The sequence below is a fragment of the Natator depressus genome, chromosome 4 (genome assembly GCF_965152275.1).
Source record: "Natator depressus isolate rNatDep1 chromosome 4, rNatDep2.hap1, whole genome shotgun sequence".
In the NCBI taxonomy this organism is placed as follows: domain Eukaryota; kingdom Metazoa; phylum Chordata; order Testudines; family Cheloniidae; genus Natator; species Natator depressus.
In genome coordinates, this window is record NC_134237.1 from 52,860,793 (window position 1) to 52,876,845 (window position 16,053).

The 16,053-nt window shown below is 40.8% G+C and overlaps 1 protein-coding gene across 6 annotated transcripts in view; it reads right to left on the reverse strand.

Annotated features, from left to right (window-relative positions):
• INPP4B (inositol polyphosphate-4-phosphatase type II B) overlaps positions 1-16,053 on the reverse strand; it is a 476,198-nt gene that overhangs the window by 78,448 nt on the left and 381,697 nt on the right. For all 6 annotated transcript variants that reach the window (XM_074950913.1, XM_074950912.1, XM_074950910.1 and 3 more), the window contains one exon: positions 12,641-12,788. In XM_074950913.1, the coding sequence (XP_074807014.1) occupies positions 12,641-12,788 (148 nt within the window). The remainder of the gene's footprint in view (positions 1-12,640; positions 12,789-16,053) is intronic.

Here is a 16,053-nt window from a genome sequence, read left to right on the forward strand (position 1 = left end):
GAAAGAAAATTGTTCATGCCCGTGACCCAGCGGAGCTGGGGATGAGGGGTTTGGGGTGCAGGAGGGGGCTCCGGGTTTGGGGGAGCTCAGGCCTGAGGCAGGAGACTGGGGCTCGGGCAGTTCCTGGTCAGCGATGCAGTGGGGTGCTAAAGCAGGCTTCCTGCCTGTCCTGGCACTGCAGACAGCGCTGTGCCCCAGAAACAGCCAGAGCAGGTCCGGCTCCTAGGCAGAGGCGCGCAAGCGGCTCTGCGCAGCTCTCGCCTTCAGGCACCACCCCCCACAGCTCCCATTGGCTGGTTCCCAGCCAATGGGAGTGTGGAGCCAGTGCTTGGGGCAGTGGTAGCTCGTGGATCCCCATGGCACCCCCGCCTAGGAGCTGGACCTGCTGCTGGCTGCTTCCGGGGCAAGCACAGTCTCAGAACAGGTAGGAACTAGCCTACCTTAGCTGGGCTGTAGCTAAGGACTGTAGGCCTCTATCATCTGTGTTCAACGTACAGTAAGTAAAGAAAGGATATTACTTAATAGCATACTTTTCATCTCTTTACTTAATGAAAGGTCCCAAATACACTCTGCAAATACATACACATAGAAGAACCCTAATTTTGTGAATACTCCCAATACCTTCAGAAGTGTGAGTTTATATAATCAGATTTGCCCTGATTATAGCATAGAGCTGGCTCAGCAGAAAAGGAGAGGAGGGGTGAAGTCTTCCAGGGAGCTTCAGTCTTGCAAAACTCATAAATGCTGCAGGACTGACACTTGGCTCCTAGGGAGCTCACAAGCATCACACAACTGTATCTCCCACAAGCCTTAGGGACGTCACAAGAGTGGATCTTAACTCAGTGCAGCCCTATGGAAAATAACTACACTCCAGTCAACACAGACTTTTCAGCTGAAGAGACTTCAGACATGCACACAACATTTAACTTCCCACCAAAACAAAGTCACTTCTGAGATTGACAGCAACAGTTGTTCAAGAGTACACAGCAACCTATACCCAACTGAAATTTCATTGTGAATAGACAGAATTCTAATTATTCAAACTGAAATTTATGCTGGACAACAGAATAAAAATCCTTACTCTTGTTAATGTTGGGAGTACTTTACGTTAATACCTACTTCACTATACTAATTAATAAAGTACTTTTTAAGATCTAAAAGCATGGAAGTACTAAACATTATTCTCCTCAATTATCAGAAGTCCTTAAAACCTTGGTTTTATATCTCACACAAAAGGTGGCACCACACTCATGAATGTCATGATAATCATTGGAGATTCAGTAATTGGAACCTCTCTCTAGATCTAGTAATGAACCAAAACCACTTCTTGCAGCACGCACCTGGGCAGTCTCTGGACTTCTCCCTACAACTGTGTTTGTCATGTCATCGCCCACACAGTGATGAAAACAGGACATGCCTGATTAATTAACTTGATCTCTGAGAGTTGACCTTGTATATTGAATAAACAAGGGATTCATAAGGATCATTTTCTTTTTTTTAAATCAAAAATTCTCACACTGAATATCTAAAAATGTCTCAATTCCTGTTGAATTTTTAAGTTCCACAAACACTATGAAATGCCAGCAAAATTACCCATCAAAATATTTATATCACTTACAATATACATCTGTTTAGTTATTTTTTAAAAAGCAGTTTTCCAAAATCTCTAGGCTCACTACATTTAGCCTGATGATCTAGGAGGAACACATTCAGTTTTGGACAATACTAGAATGTTATTCTAGAATATAAACAGAATTGCTTTTTTCCTGCAGGGTACAAGATAAAATTATTCAAACTGAACTAAATTACTTGTGCCAATCATCTGATTGATTGTTTACACTGAACTTTTGTTCACTCACTCAACACAGAATATGTTTAATCTCCAGTAGGTGGAGCTAGAAAATAAGTCTGAAACAGGATTGCATTATCACTTATCATTCCTCATTATAAAATTAGAATAGCCCTTTACGTTTAGAAACTAGAGAATTTACCCATTGAAGAATAAAGTCTCATATTTATTTTTAGTTTTTTTAAAAACAAAGATTCGTTCTTGAGTAAGTACCAGACTGCCTGGCCTGGAGACACCAAAGGCAACAGCAGGACAAGCGTCCCCTCTGTGCCCTGTTAATATGCCTCTAAGGGCAGTCTCCATGATCATTCAACCCTTGGCATCTCTTAAAAACACCAAAAAGGATGCCAGTTATGATGGTGGGTTTTCAAGTGCAGACACTTTTCCACTAGAAACTGAACTGAGATCACCAGCTAATTCCACATAGATCTCTGAACAGCCATCAGAAACAATTTTGGTAGCCACTGCATTGGGCCTGATTTGAATCAAGAGGTGAAAAACTCCGTATCCTATTACCAGTCTCAGGAGCCTTCCAGTCTCACGTACAAGCGTATTTTAGTAGGATTTATATACACAGTTCATATCAATTTTAGCACAAGTTGTGCTTGTCAATACCCAGTGGACCAAGCTGTGTCACACACACACACACCTCTGAGTGTAAACTGTACACGACCACAAGATATTAATCTCATTTATATTCTCAATTTTCAATCCAAACACACACACAAGGGCTAAAAGTGAAAGGTGAATTCAGCTTTTTAGCTCTAAATAGTACGTTAAGCCCATTCACTCAGGAACAACTAGATATTTTTATTTTCAGTGTTTGTGTGCACTGGTAATGGCAGTACCTGGTAATGGCAGTTGCAGTCAGTGCTTTTGCTCCTTCAATCTCTGCTTTCACTTCATACTTTTTACGCTACTTAAAAACGTTATTTTGGTTAGCTAACTGCTTAACAAGCTGAGGAAGTTGAGGGTAACTTGCCAGAAATTTAACCATTTTAAAAACTGACAAAGCTATGCTCAAATAATATTTTAATAAATTCACCTATGAATTTTGTGCTTTTGCAAAATGAGCTCTTTACTGCTATTAGGCTGCTTTTGGGAACCAAGGTCTATATGATTTATATGAACACCCCTCCCGCCCCCCCCACACTATACTTCGGAGTTTATTACAGAGTTCAGCACACTTGGCTAGAGTATAACTGTCTCATATCTGAGAGTATGTCTACGCTGCAATAAAACACATGTGGCTGGGCTGTGTCAACTGGCTTGGGCTCCTGGGGGCTCAGACTGTGGGGCTATGACATTGCAGTGTAGATGTTTGGACTCCCTCAGCGCTCTCATGGGGCCCCAGAGTCCAGGCTGAGTCTGAGCATCTACATTTCAATTTTATAGCCCAGTGAGCCCGAGTCAGCGGACACAGGCCAGCAGCAGGTGTTTTATTGCAGGGTACACACACCCTGAGGGGCTTTACAGGAGTACTTTATGAAGAGAAAACACTTTTGTTTGAGAGCATGAGCCAGATTCAGCCTTAGGTTCTGATGTCTTATGTAGTCATAAGTTAGGGTATTGGGAGAAGCCGTGAGAAGAATGCAGTGGTGGAAGGTCCCCACAGCTTCCCCTCTGTCACAGAGGCTGCAGTCAGACAGCACATTTTCAAACTGCGTGCTGCTGTCCTGGAGGGGGCATGGCCTGGAAAGCCAGAAGGCATCTTGACTGAGAACACCTCAGAGTCAGTCTGCAGCAGAGCAGTGTGGCTACTGTGGAATCCTGATTATAACTTAAAGCTGCACTTTCCTAGTGGAATTCCTAAGGGAAGGAAGTGGTGGAAACTACCGCTTCCCAGACCAGTTGTGCGTACTAAGCACAAATACTGACCCTTCAGACTAATACAAGGAAGATATTCACAGCAAAAGTAAAGGCTTGATAGAAGTCAGGCACCTAGGGCCATGTAAAAAAAACAAAAACATGTCCACGATTGCAGGCCAAATTTGTCTGCGCAATTACCATGACTGTATGTGCAAATGGTCAGTCTGGCATTCAGCTGGGAATTTCTGCATCCCAATACCCAAGTTGCACGTGCACAGTGGTAATTGCTCATAGAAATTAGGCACACTACATTTGGATATATACTTTTGGGCATGGTCATAGGCTTGTGACCTTTTCAAAATCAGGCCCACTGTGTGCACAGACTGACTGAGCCCTTTAATAAGAACTGAAATATACTAGCAGTGAGCTAGCAAAACTCCACGCTTCTCTCTTACTTTTCCCAGCAACATACTTAGTGGATTCAGATGCGGCTAATGCTATCTTTGCTGTCAAAGACGATATACTCCTTTCTGTAAAGGGAGTGAAAATGCTACAGACTTCTGTGGCTTTCAACTGCCTCAAAATTAAAATGGTATGAAATTAAAAACCAGGAGAGTTGAATGACAACAGAAAGCAGAAGGAACTGGGAGCTATGATAAAGAAAAGGTAACTGGGCTGTACACTATGAGTAATTTCACTATATGCTCTATCTAATCTCTTTCACTTTTATTTACATGAACTATGTAAATAAACGTCTTGGAGACAGGATATGAAATAGGTCAAAGGACATAATGAAGGAACAAAAAGTGCTGTCTTAATATCCAAAATTAAACAGGTTAGATATCATCCAATGTCTCAAGGGAAGAAGCAGAAAAAACATGCTTCACGTGCTACCAAATAATGAACCCTCTTAGACCAAAGTTTATTATGAACATGATAGAAATAATTATTCTCAGGTAAACGTCTTAAAAAGAGAGTTCAGAAATCTTATTTATCATGGTTCAAATATTTTACATATTAGTACTATAAAATTACAGTTAATTTCTTCCTCTTTCCAATGAGGACTTTGAGCTAGGTTTAACTCAAAGACAGTACCTAAGCCCTTTGGAAAGGGGCCATGTCTTATCACATATTTGTGCAGCATTTAGCACAATGGGACCCAAATCCTGAGAAAGCCTCTGTGTATTACTGCAGTAAATATAATAAAATAATAACAGCTTCACCTCTTTGCTGTATGGAAAGCAGAAACTGCTGTAACGTTTATTTTAACTGCACAACTTTGATGCTGAAGTGGAACAATTTACAGTTTATGGAGATTGCTATTCTACTGCCAAAAACCTAAAATTTCCCATATAATCACAGTGATTAACAATGGATGCTGAAATCATCTGACAAAACACAAATATGAGTGTGCCCTCAGAAATCAGAAGCCATACAGAAAATAAATGAAGAAGGCTGATAACCAGAGATAGGAGGCGAGTCAAATCTAAAACACACAATAGAAACAGGGGGGTGAGTGGGGGGCGGGGAGAAGGAACGAGAAAGACTAAAATAATGGATATGAGAGAGGAGTATATAAGGGCTGTGGAAATAGAAGAATAAAGGGGTTGCACAGGAAGACTACAGAAAAGGAGAGACAGGGAAGAGAAGACACACAGAAAAAGGAGAAACACAAGAGAAAAGTTTATGGAAATTTCCAAGCTCCTGCTCCTGAAAGTAGATGGTATCTGATGCTTGCAGAAAATACATTTTCACTGGGGAACTTTTGTGCAGAAAACTATTTCCTTCAGGAAGAAAACTAAAAAGGGAACATGGCATGGTTTCAAATCCCCACCAGTTCCTCTGTCACAGAGAAAGACACTGGTTCAGGTGCAGAAGCACCTGGTTCCCTAGAGCACATAATTACATAAGTGCTCCAATCTAGAGCTGTGGGATCCCTCTCAATTTCAGTGATCTATCCTATCAGTCTGTCCACCTACAAATAGTAAGATCTACATTAGGATGAATGTAGAATCCTGTGCTTGCATGAGAGCAAGCTACTGCATGGTACAGAGCGGTAACACTGAAATCCTTAAAAAAGGACTTTCACAGTTTGAGTACTATGAAATAAATGGGAAAATAAGAATTTAGCGTTATCAAGTAATTTTCCCTAGCAAAACACTGAAGCTTAAGAAACAATGTTCTCCCTTAAAATCCATCTTCTCTTTTTGCTTTATCCTGCAGTGAAATTATAATCCTGTGCTGATGACACCATAGTCTGTTACCTTGGAAACTGATATCTCAAATTCAGCCTTAAGAATATACTCAACAGTCAGACTGTAAGAAAAGATAGATTAAGGAGGGCATAAATCCTTGTTTGAAGGTAAGTATCTATGAGAGGGAAAAAAACCCAAAAGGCAAATGTATTCACATTTTAAAATTTAGGAAATTTCATATAATGGATATGTTATGCACCCTAAAATTCAGGAAATATATACTCAGAGGGTGCAAAGAAAGTGAAACCCTACCTTTTCACCCTTTGGGTATGTATTATAATGCAGTCCTTAATTACTGGAACACATCCTATTGCTCAGATAATCCAGTATATTATCATAATATTTTCTAGAACCTTAGATACACAGGTGTAGAAGCCTGTAAGATTTTTTCCATTTTTAATACTTACACTAATTTTATGTCATAATAATCAAATATATCTTTATTGACAGTCCTTTTATATGATCAGTTCTCTTCTCTATAAAGTACATATTTTAATAATCTGGTTATCACTTCACGTGGTATATAAATTTTCCTTTCCAGCGACAGCACAGCTTTTCTTATAGGGTCAATTTCGGGACTGAGCAAGTCAACTAGGAAGCTAACTGAGTTAACTGGGGACCTATGAATGCTGGTATTTTTACATTATTACTCAGTTTTGTTATGCTTAAGTTGTGGTACAACATGTAAGTAACATTCATTGAGAAATGTTCATATAAATGACTTTCATGGACTTTGTCTTGCATACACAAAATATACAGCACTCCAAGATAGAAATGTGTATTTATGGCTGTAAGATATCATGGTATTATGCTGGATTTCTTGAGAAATAGTATGACATCATGTAATGTAACCAAAGACTACACATACCCTAGGGAGCAGAATTAAAATTCAGTTTATCACCTTGACTGTGGCATTTCCTGACTTCTGCGTACATAACCATACATCTTTAACCTTCCACCTCACACTCAAAACAGAGAGAGAGAAAAAAATCAGCTTTAGGCAGAGATCAGGCATGGAAAATTTTGGCCTCAAAAGGCAAAAGTTTCAGAACATTACCAGGAACTGAAAACAGGAAGGTATACTGGAGTCTATTACGCAACCTGAACTACACCAATTTCTACTGTTCTCCAATACCTGAAAGCTTTCCACACTGTGGAGATAACTTTTTAAAGTAAGTTTTACAATAGGAAGCAACTTTCAAAACATTTCAGTTTCTAGGTCTACCCTTCCCAGCTCCACTTTAAGCCATCAAAATTTACTGCAGAAATGAAGCCACGCCTCCTGAAAAATAAAATATAACAAAATAAAGAACCTACAGTTTACAACAAAACAGATGTTGAAGAAATCAAAAAAAGGTCTTTAAAAGGCCACAATTCTGTTCTCACTGAAGTCAATTCATATGAACTTCACTGGGAGCATGGTCAGACCCTTAGTAAACATCTGAGAAGAAATAAGGGCAGAATTTAAAAAAAAAAGAAGAAGAATTTGCTTCATTGTCATAATTGCTACAAGGTTTGTTTATTCGTGGCCTGTTTTTCAACTCTGGAAGAGATTTTATGAGCGGAACAAATTATGTCTCCTGTAATTTCCTCAGATTTAAAAAAAGTACTGTTGCTTAGCGTAGGACAATATCTTCATTTTGCTTGGGGAACATCTATCACATTTCTTAAATTCCTTTCAAGCTTAACATTTTTGGGGGAAGGTAATTCAAAGTAGTTTTGAATTTGAGAGATAAAGACTCTGATCAACTTGTCACATGTCTTTGTAAATTGCCATCTGGAAAACAGATAGAGAACTGTACATATGTAACACACAGGTAGCGTAACAGAGGCCTCATTTGCGAGACCAATCCAATATTCATTATTAAGAAATCTACTATTACTTCATGATGTTGAAGAAAACTAGTAAGAGTTAATTATCATCACAGGGGAGAGGGGAGAGAAAGAGGAACAGTTTGCCACAAGAACATCTAAGATTCAGTTTTGCTGTCTTTCTCAGACCCAGGACTGTTGAGTTTCCCCTCCTGAAGACAGTTTCAAACTGAAGACTATTTCTAGCTGATCTGTGAGATTTTGTACCTCACTCCAACGTACAAGGAACATTGTTCCGAATCCACATATTGTGCCCACACCCCAATCCCATAAATTATTACTGGAGAATAGACCAAAAAAGAATAGACCAAAAAATTGCCTCCCATTCTCCTGACCTTGCATCTGAGGTAGATTCTCACCTGCTATAGAGAGAAACTCACAGAAGCAAATGTAACAGGTAAGAAAATTTCCATCTCTTTACTGTAAAAAGTGCCATATTTGAGAGTGACACATTTGATGCAGAAACTATGGATGCCAGTCTTGGCACAAATCTCTGGTATTGGTAAATAAGTTGGCCTTCCAGTAGAGCCGGCCCACATTTTGGCACCTGAGGCGGGGAGCTCAAATGACACCCCCATGCCCCCTCGCTTGGGCGAAAACTTTGAAAGGTCTCAATTCTGCCTTCTTCCTGTTCTACTCCTGTCATGGTACTGCTCTGCTACCTACCCCAATAAAGGAGAACTAACAACTTAAAATGCCTTGTTCAAAAATTTTAAGTAACACTTAACTTTCAAACACCTGAACAGCAAATGTAACTTTTCTTGTCTGCATAGTAAACACTGGTATTTTTATCTGTTTGAATAATAAAAGTGGTGCTTTCTGTGCTTTCTTGGTTGCAAAAATTCGAACTGCTTCCTGCTGAAGGTACACAGTCTGGGTCAGCTCATGCTCTACTGAGATGGTTTCAAGGCCGACCAGCCTCTCCTGTGTCATTGTGGAGCGTAGATGTGTTTTTATTAATTTCAGCTTGGAGAAGCTGCGTTCTCCACTGGCAACTGTTACAGGAAGCATTGGAAGTATGCGCAGAGCAACAAAAGCATTTGGAAATATTCCAGAACAGCCTTTGGAGTTGATCCTGCTGAAACGCATCTTGAAAGGGCTTTCAGTTCATCACCTAAATCACTCGGATCAATATGGCGCATGTCATCACATGTCAACACTGTCTCTAGTGCCCTGCATTGCTGTGTAGGTGGTCTTCAGGTATAGTGAGGAGTTTTGGAATATCATACAACTTCCCAAATATACTGCTGTGTTCCTTGAGCTGCATGAAATGTTCTTCAGCTGACAGTATTGCACAATCTAGCACCTGGTTAAAGAATTCAACTTTGAATTGTTGTTTGGGGTCTCTTATGGGATTATCCCGTGCCTCGTAATAAAAATGTCGTCTTCTTCGGTGACTCTTGTATTCTTGAATGGGTGGGAAAATAGGTTCAGTGTGAAGTTCTTCTGCCAACTTCTGTGCACTCTTCAGAACGCTTTGAAATCCCTTAGCTGACCAGTAAGACTGTAGGTATGACTTTGCTTTGTCCAGTTGTTCCATTGCTCCAGATATATCAAGGTCAACACCTTGGAGTCTCTTGCTTACAACATTTATTTCAAACAGTGTCATGCCACAACATTAAGTCACACAGAAATTTGAAGTTATGTATGTTTGTGGCGATTCCATTTCCCTCTGCCACTGTTCTCCCATGAACAGTTCCTGTCATAGCATTATCCTCCATAATGGCAACTATGGCATCATCTATCTTCCCAATTTGGTGTTTGATAGGCTTTATCGCCTCCACTCGACTTTCCCATCGTGTGGCACTCAGTGGTTTCAGTGTCAGAGAGGATGTTCCCAGACGTTGCTTCAAAATCTGCCATCGATGAGTTGATGCAGAGAAAAATACACAGATGCTTTGAATTACATTAAAAAATTCAGCAGCCTCACTAGAAGCTGATGCTTCATCACTGACCGCCAAGTTCAATGAATGAGACAAAAAAAGCTCTAGGGTTTAACTCTCGGATCCGTGTCTGCACTCCTCTGTTCTTTCCTCTCATGTTGGCACCATTATCATAGCCCTGACCTCTCATGTCAGCTATTGCAATTCCCGAATCTTCCAGCTTTTTAAGAAGCCCATTTGTCATACCAGCTCCTGTAGTATCATCAATGTCAATAAATTCTAGAAAATGGTCTCTGACAGTCACCATTGCAGGGACATTTTCACTAGGTTCTGTTGTTGTTACAAAATGCACCATTAAAGCCATTTGTTCCGTATGGCTGATATCAGGTGTGCAGTCCAGAATAACAGACTTCAGATCTTGCTGACTTCAGATCTGCCACAATCTTCCATTCGACTTTAGTTGCCAGTAACTGTACGATCTCATTTTGAATTGTTTTTCCAAGGTAGTGGCGTGTGTACATTTCTTGGGTGGTGACTCTTCTTAGATACTCCTGGAGTACAGCATCAAACCCTGCCATCAGCTCCACAATTTTAAGGAAGTTTCCATTGTTTGGCACATACAGCTGATCTGAAGTGCCACACAGTGCTAGGTTTTGGGTAGCAAGCATTCTCACAATGGCAATGAGCCTTTTCAGAACATTTTGCCAGTGAAGAGACTCAGATGCAATCTTCTCTTGATGCTGATCATCTATGGTGGCCTTTAACCTTAGTCTCATCTCAAGCTCTTTCCACCTATGGAATGGTCTCTGGTGATTTGCTGCCTTCTCATGGCATGCCAGATTTCTAGCCAGATTTTTCCAGTCCTTTGTTCCTGTAGAACCCAATGTGGGTGGAACATTAGACTGGAAGAGTTTGCAACAAAAACGGTATGCAGCATTCTGGGGTTTTTGAGTACATAAGCCATGGCCTCTGCACTTTGTCACCACTGGGGATTTCACGCCAGTAATGTGTTGGATAGAAACTTCTATTTTCATTGCCTTTGGGGAACATGAAGTTTTTCACTTGCTGTGGCCTATGCAGTACAGGGAAGTCCCTCAGGCTACTGCTCAAGTAGGTCCACAGTCCTGGATCATCTAGACTTAAGGAACTAAACTCAGCAGCAGCTGTTTCTTGTGCCTCCATCACACTCTTCTCTGATCTACACTTTTCTTCAGGAATGTGCATGGTTACATCCATTTGAGATCGAGCTATGGATGCTGCAGTAGCTGCCAGGTCACCTGCACTCTAACTGGGAAGATCAGGCATCTCCTCACCACTCACATCCTCACTGGGGCCGGAAGGCTCACCATGAACATTTGTGTCTATGTATCTCAGGAGAGCTCCTTCCTGCTTAGATAGAAAAGCTTCCTTTGCTTTCTTTCTTTTTCCGAATGCTGCCTCAGAGGGGCGTTTTCTTCTTTCACTCATGACTGCTGTTCTGTGCCAGCTATAGTGGCTCTCAACACTCAATTGAAGGGGACAAATAAGCAGGCTGGTAGTGGGGCCTAAGTGAGGGAAGATATCAGTGTCTTAAGGGCCTAACTGGCTCCTACTACTTCAGCTGACTGCCTGTTCTTCTCAAGTGGGTTCATGGAAGCAGCAAGAAACAGAAAGTTCCCTGAGAAGCTGGTGTTAATCAGTTAATCAGGCTCCTGGGGGTGCTAGAGAGGTACAAAGAGGCTCCTCCTCCTCTCTCTCCCTGCAGCTCCTGCTGCTTTCTGTTATTCCCTCTCACCTTTTCTCCTGCCTGCCTGTTGTCTCGTGCCCTCCTTTCTCCGGCACAGCACCCCACCATCTCTGTGCATCTAGAGCAGAGAGAATACATGTGCACCAGCAGCAGACACAATTTTCTACACTCTGGGTCCTAGTGGCACCCCCTCAGAGTCTGGCACCTGAGCCGGCCGCCTCAGTTCGCCTCATGGTAAGGCCAGCCCTTCCTTCCAGCTGCATTAAAATTAGGGCTACAGCTAAAATCCTAGCATCAGTACACAAATGGAATGGAATAATAGCTTTAACTAATTAAATGACCAAATCTTATAAAATTTCTAATAATTTAAATATCGTTGATCTAAAACCAAGTCATGAAAATATGGGAAACACACAAAGAAGTAATTACAGGATATAATAAAACACGGAGCCCAAATCATGCACTCTCCCACTAAAAGGAAGAGTAGATTTTCTAGCAGCTTGCAGCACAGAATTTGGTTCTGCTTCCAAGACCCTTTCCTTCGGTCTTGGAATACCATACACCTTCAAAGTGGCACTTTTACGTTCAATGCACATACACAACACAAGATTCTCATCTCGGATTTATACAGCAGATCTTGACTTTAATATTTCACTCTCTCTGCAAATGAAAACAATTAGAAATCCAGGCACGTAGGAAGAGCAGAATAATGGAGCCAAGAATCACCATGTGGATCTGAAAGAATTTTCTCCACAGCATTTTGTTAAATCATCCTCTACCTAATATCTAGCTCTGCAGAAACTGCTGCATTCACAAAAGAGAAACAACTTTATCTTTAAAAAAAAATTTGATTTTGGAACCAGCAAAGGATTTATGAGCAAAAGACATTTTGAAAGTGTGCGATAAAATTTCCTTAAGGGTTAATGTATGCTCTTGAGTCTTTCTCTGAATGGTATTTTCAAGAAAAACCTAAAATAGATTAAATTATGTCAGAGACTTCAAAAGAAAACACTGTTCTTTCAAGGAGGCTTTTATGTAGCACAAAAACTTGAGCAGTGCAAGCAGTTCTTGAGTGCACAACTGAGATGCAATTTGATAAACAGCTTTCTGTCATTCAAGGCCAGGAATGTGCAAAACCATACTATCAACACTTTCATCAAAAACATTATTCACTCTTTCTATCTCATTTTATTGTGACTTTTTCATTTTATTTACCCAGTCAATCATAAAAAAATAGGTTTCTTACCACTTGTATGAGATACCATACAAGCTGCAGATGAAGGGTCATTTTCACTTTCCTTAATGCCACTGCTGCTGTCTTCTTTTTCAAGCAGTCTGTCCACCATTGCAATAATGCAGTTTAAACTCTTCCCCACGTTGGTCCACACCCTATCCTGAAAAGAGCATCAGTATCACTACACATTATTGAAAGAAGCATAGCGAGAGATGTATTAGTAGACCACTGGCTTCTTAATACTGTCTACAGTAGAATTACCAAAGTGTAAAGTCAGATTAAGTGTCTACCAATTATGTAACTTAACATCTTTACAAAGCATATCATCATTTCAAGAAAATTTTTGCCACTGTCCGTGTTTCTTTGGTATAAATAATTGAATTGGGAACTGATTTTTTTAAGGCACTGAAAACAGTACATTTGTCATTCACTTCACACTGTCCAAAACCAATGGCTAAAATCTCCTAAATATGCCCACATTGCATGTGCAGTTGCACGCAAAGTTGTCCACTATAGGTTCAATCCTGTGAGGTTCTGACCATCCTTGCATCCGATTAACTGACTGCAATGGGAGGTGAGGGTGTTCATTACCTTGCAGGATCGGCTCTTTGTTTGCAACACCATGGTTTGCACGTGCAGCTTTTTACTGCCCATTTAATGAACCCTCCATTTGCTAAAATGAGTCCTATGCTGAATAAGCAAACGTAAAAATGAGAGATGGTACACCAATATTAGCAGCCTGCCTATATGCCACATTCAGCATCTAATGCAATTTCATTTTGTACATCATCTTCCATACAAACTGCAACCCATGACACTTTACAGAGTTAACCAGACATAACAAAAACTGCAGAAATAAGAGAGGGGGAGTGAAATCAAGAGGTATAAGAACAGATGAAAAGATAAGGTCAAGTCATTTGGAATGAGACAGACTAGAATCACTGTGCTGGAGAGCTACAGGAAGGCTCCTGCAGGTGTCAGGAGCTGCAGAAGAGAAGGCTCTTAGATCCACACTAGTGGGATTGTGTGGAAGGACAGAAAAGAGGCCAGAGCCAGATAAGGAGACAGAAATTGTGAGACAAGTCTAGTGATAGAGCTTGGAATGACTCCATTCACACTTTAAAATTAAAATGAGTCATTGAACTGAAATAAATGGACAGCTAATGGAATTGTTTGAGGAGAAAGAGGGTGAGTGATGCGATCATTCTTCTATATATGTGTGATGTGGTGCCCAGAAGTGTACTGCGTGTTTCTGTGGCGGGAGGCACGAGAAGGGAGTTTTACAAGACAAAGTGAAAGAAGAGGGTAAGCAGGAGGAGTTAAGCAGAGACAATGAAAGCAACATCACATATGGGCAATGCTGTGGAGGTGCAGGACGGGAAGATTTAGACATGTGATGTGTGGGAGAAGGAGAATTTAGACTCAAAAACAATACTATGGTTACAGACAAATGTAAACAAATGGAAGCTGGATTGAGATAGAAGAGGCTGGATTTGTGCCAGAACTTCTACTGAGGCAAACGTCTTATTAATCTAATAACAATTCTGCATTGTGTATCACCATACTTTACAGCATATAATTCTGCTGTAGAATGTATCGCACTTTCAGAAGTTGCTACAGTATTTCAGTACTTATGTGTATAGTTCTTAATGGTTGGCAATTCCCTGGTTTTCCAGGGTCTTTTAATGAGACACTTACTATATAACAAAGAATATGCTAGCCACTTCCAATCTGAACCCCAAGAAGGCTAGAGGCATTTTGGGCAGTATAAGTAGAAGTATTGCCAGCAGATTGAGGGACATGATCATTCCCCTCTATTCGACATTGGTGAGGCCTCATCTGGAGTACTTGGGCCCCACACTACAAGAAGGATGTGGAAAAATTGGAAAGAGTCCAGCGAAGGGCAACAAAAATAATTAGGGGGTTGGAACACATGACTTATGAGGAGAGGCTGAGGGAACTGGGATTATGTAGTCTGCAGAAGAGAAGAATGAGGGGGGATTTGATAGCTGCTTTCAATTACCAGAAAGGGAGTTCCAAAGAGGATGGATCTAGACTGTTCTCAGTGGTAGAAGATGACAGAACAAAGAGTAATGGTCTCAAGTTGCAGTGGGGGAGGTTTAGGTTGGATATTAGGAAAAACTTTTCACTAGGAGCGTGGTAAAGCACTGGAATGAGTTACCTACGGAGGTGGTAGAATCTCCTTCCTTTGAGGTTTTTAAAGTCAGGCTTGACAAAGCCTTGGCTGGGATGATTTAGTTGGGGATTGGTCCTGCTTTGAGCAGGGGGTTGGACTAGATGACCTCCCAACGTCCCTTCCAACCCTGATAACCTATGATTCTATGAAATCTTAAACGATGTCCAATTAATCACAGATTGTATAACACATAGTGGGAAAGTTTACCTAATACTGTAAAATAATCCTGATTTATGTATAAATTTAGAGATATGCAGAACATGAAGTAGATTTGTGATAAGTGAAGTATAGTACATGTGTTTAGTACTAGTACTGCATGTATTATATAGCATCCATTACATGTACATGAAAGTGGTGGCAGCTAAAAAGGAACACAAACGCTTCACTGAGAGATATGATTTCAAAGAGAAACCAATGACACATTTGAATATGAGTTACATATAGGTTAATCAGTCAGTATAATCAGCTGTTAGTGCTTGTAACATAAAATCTGTTAATGTGATAAATCTATTGTCATTATGATATAATGAGGTTTTATATTAATCATGAAAATGTGCATGTGTATATATTTATATTGTTTTTTTACAAAACACACACCTACACTGTATTATTATAATAGCCCAGAGCCATCACCCTGTACCCCCTCCTGAACACCCAACACTGCCCCAGCCTGGAGCCCCCTCCTGCACCCAAACTCCCTCCCAGAGCTTGCACCCTTCGCCCTCTCCTGCACCCCAACCCCCTACCCCAGGCTCAGCCCAGAGCTCCCTTCCACACTCCAAACCCCTCAGCCCCATCCCAGAGCCTGCACCCCCTCCCGAACCGCAACCTCCTGCCCCAGCCCAGTGAATGAGTGAGGGTGAAGGACAGCCAGTGACAGAGAAAGGGGGGGATGAAGTGAGTGGGGTGGGACTTCGGGGAAGGGGTGGGTAGATCCAAGGTTGCACTTAAATGCAAAAAGTGATCTGGTGTATAAAAAGGTTGGAGACCACTGGGAAATAGGCTATTGAGGGTGGGAGAATATTTCACACAGGAATTACAGTATATTCAAATATTGCACAGCAGTATTAGCATACTGGTTAAAATACTATCAAAAATAAAATGATTATATACAAAATACTGATTACTTTCCACTGTCAACAGTCAATTGCATAATTTTTGGTATACTAATGTCTTTTATAAATATTTTGATATGTAATCTTCTAGAACTGCCGTTTTAACTGGGAAG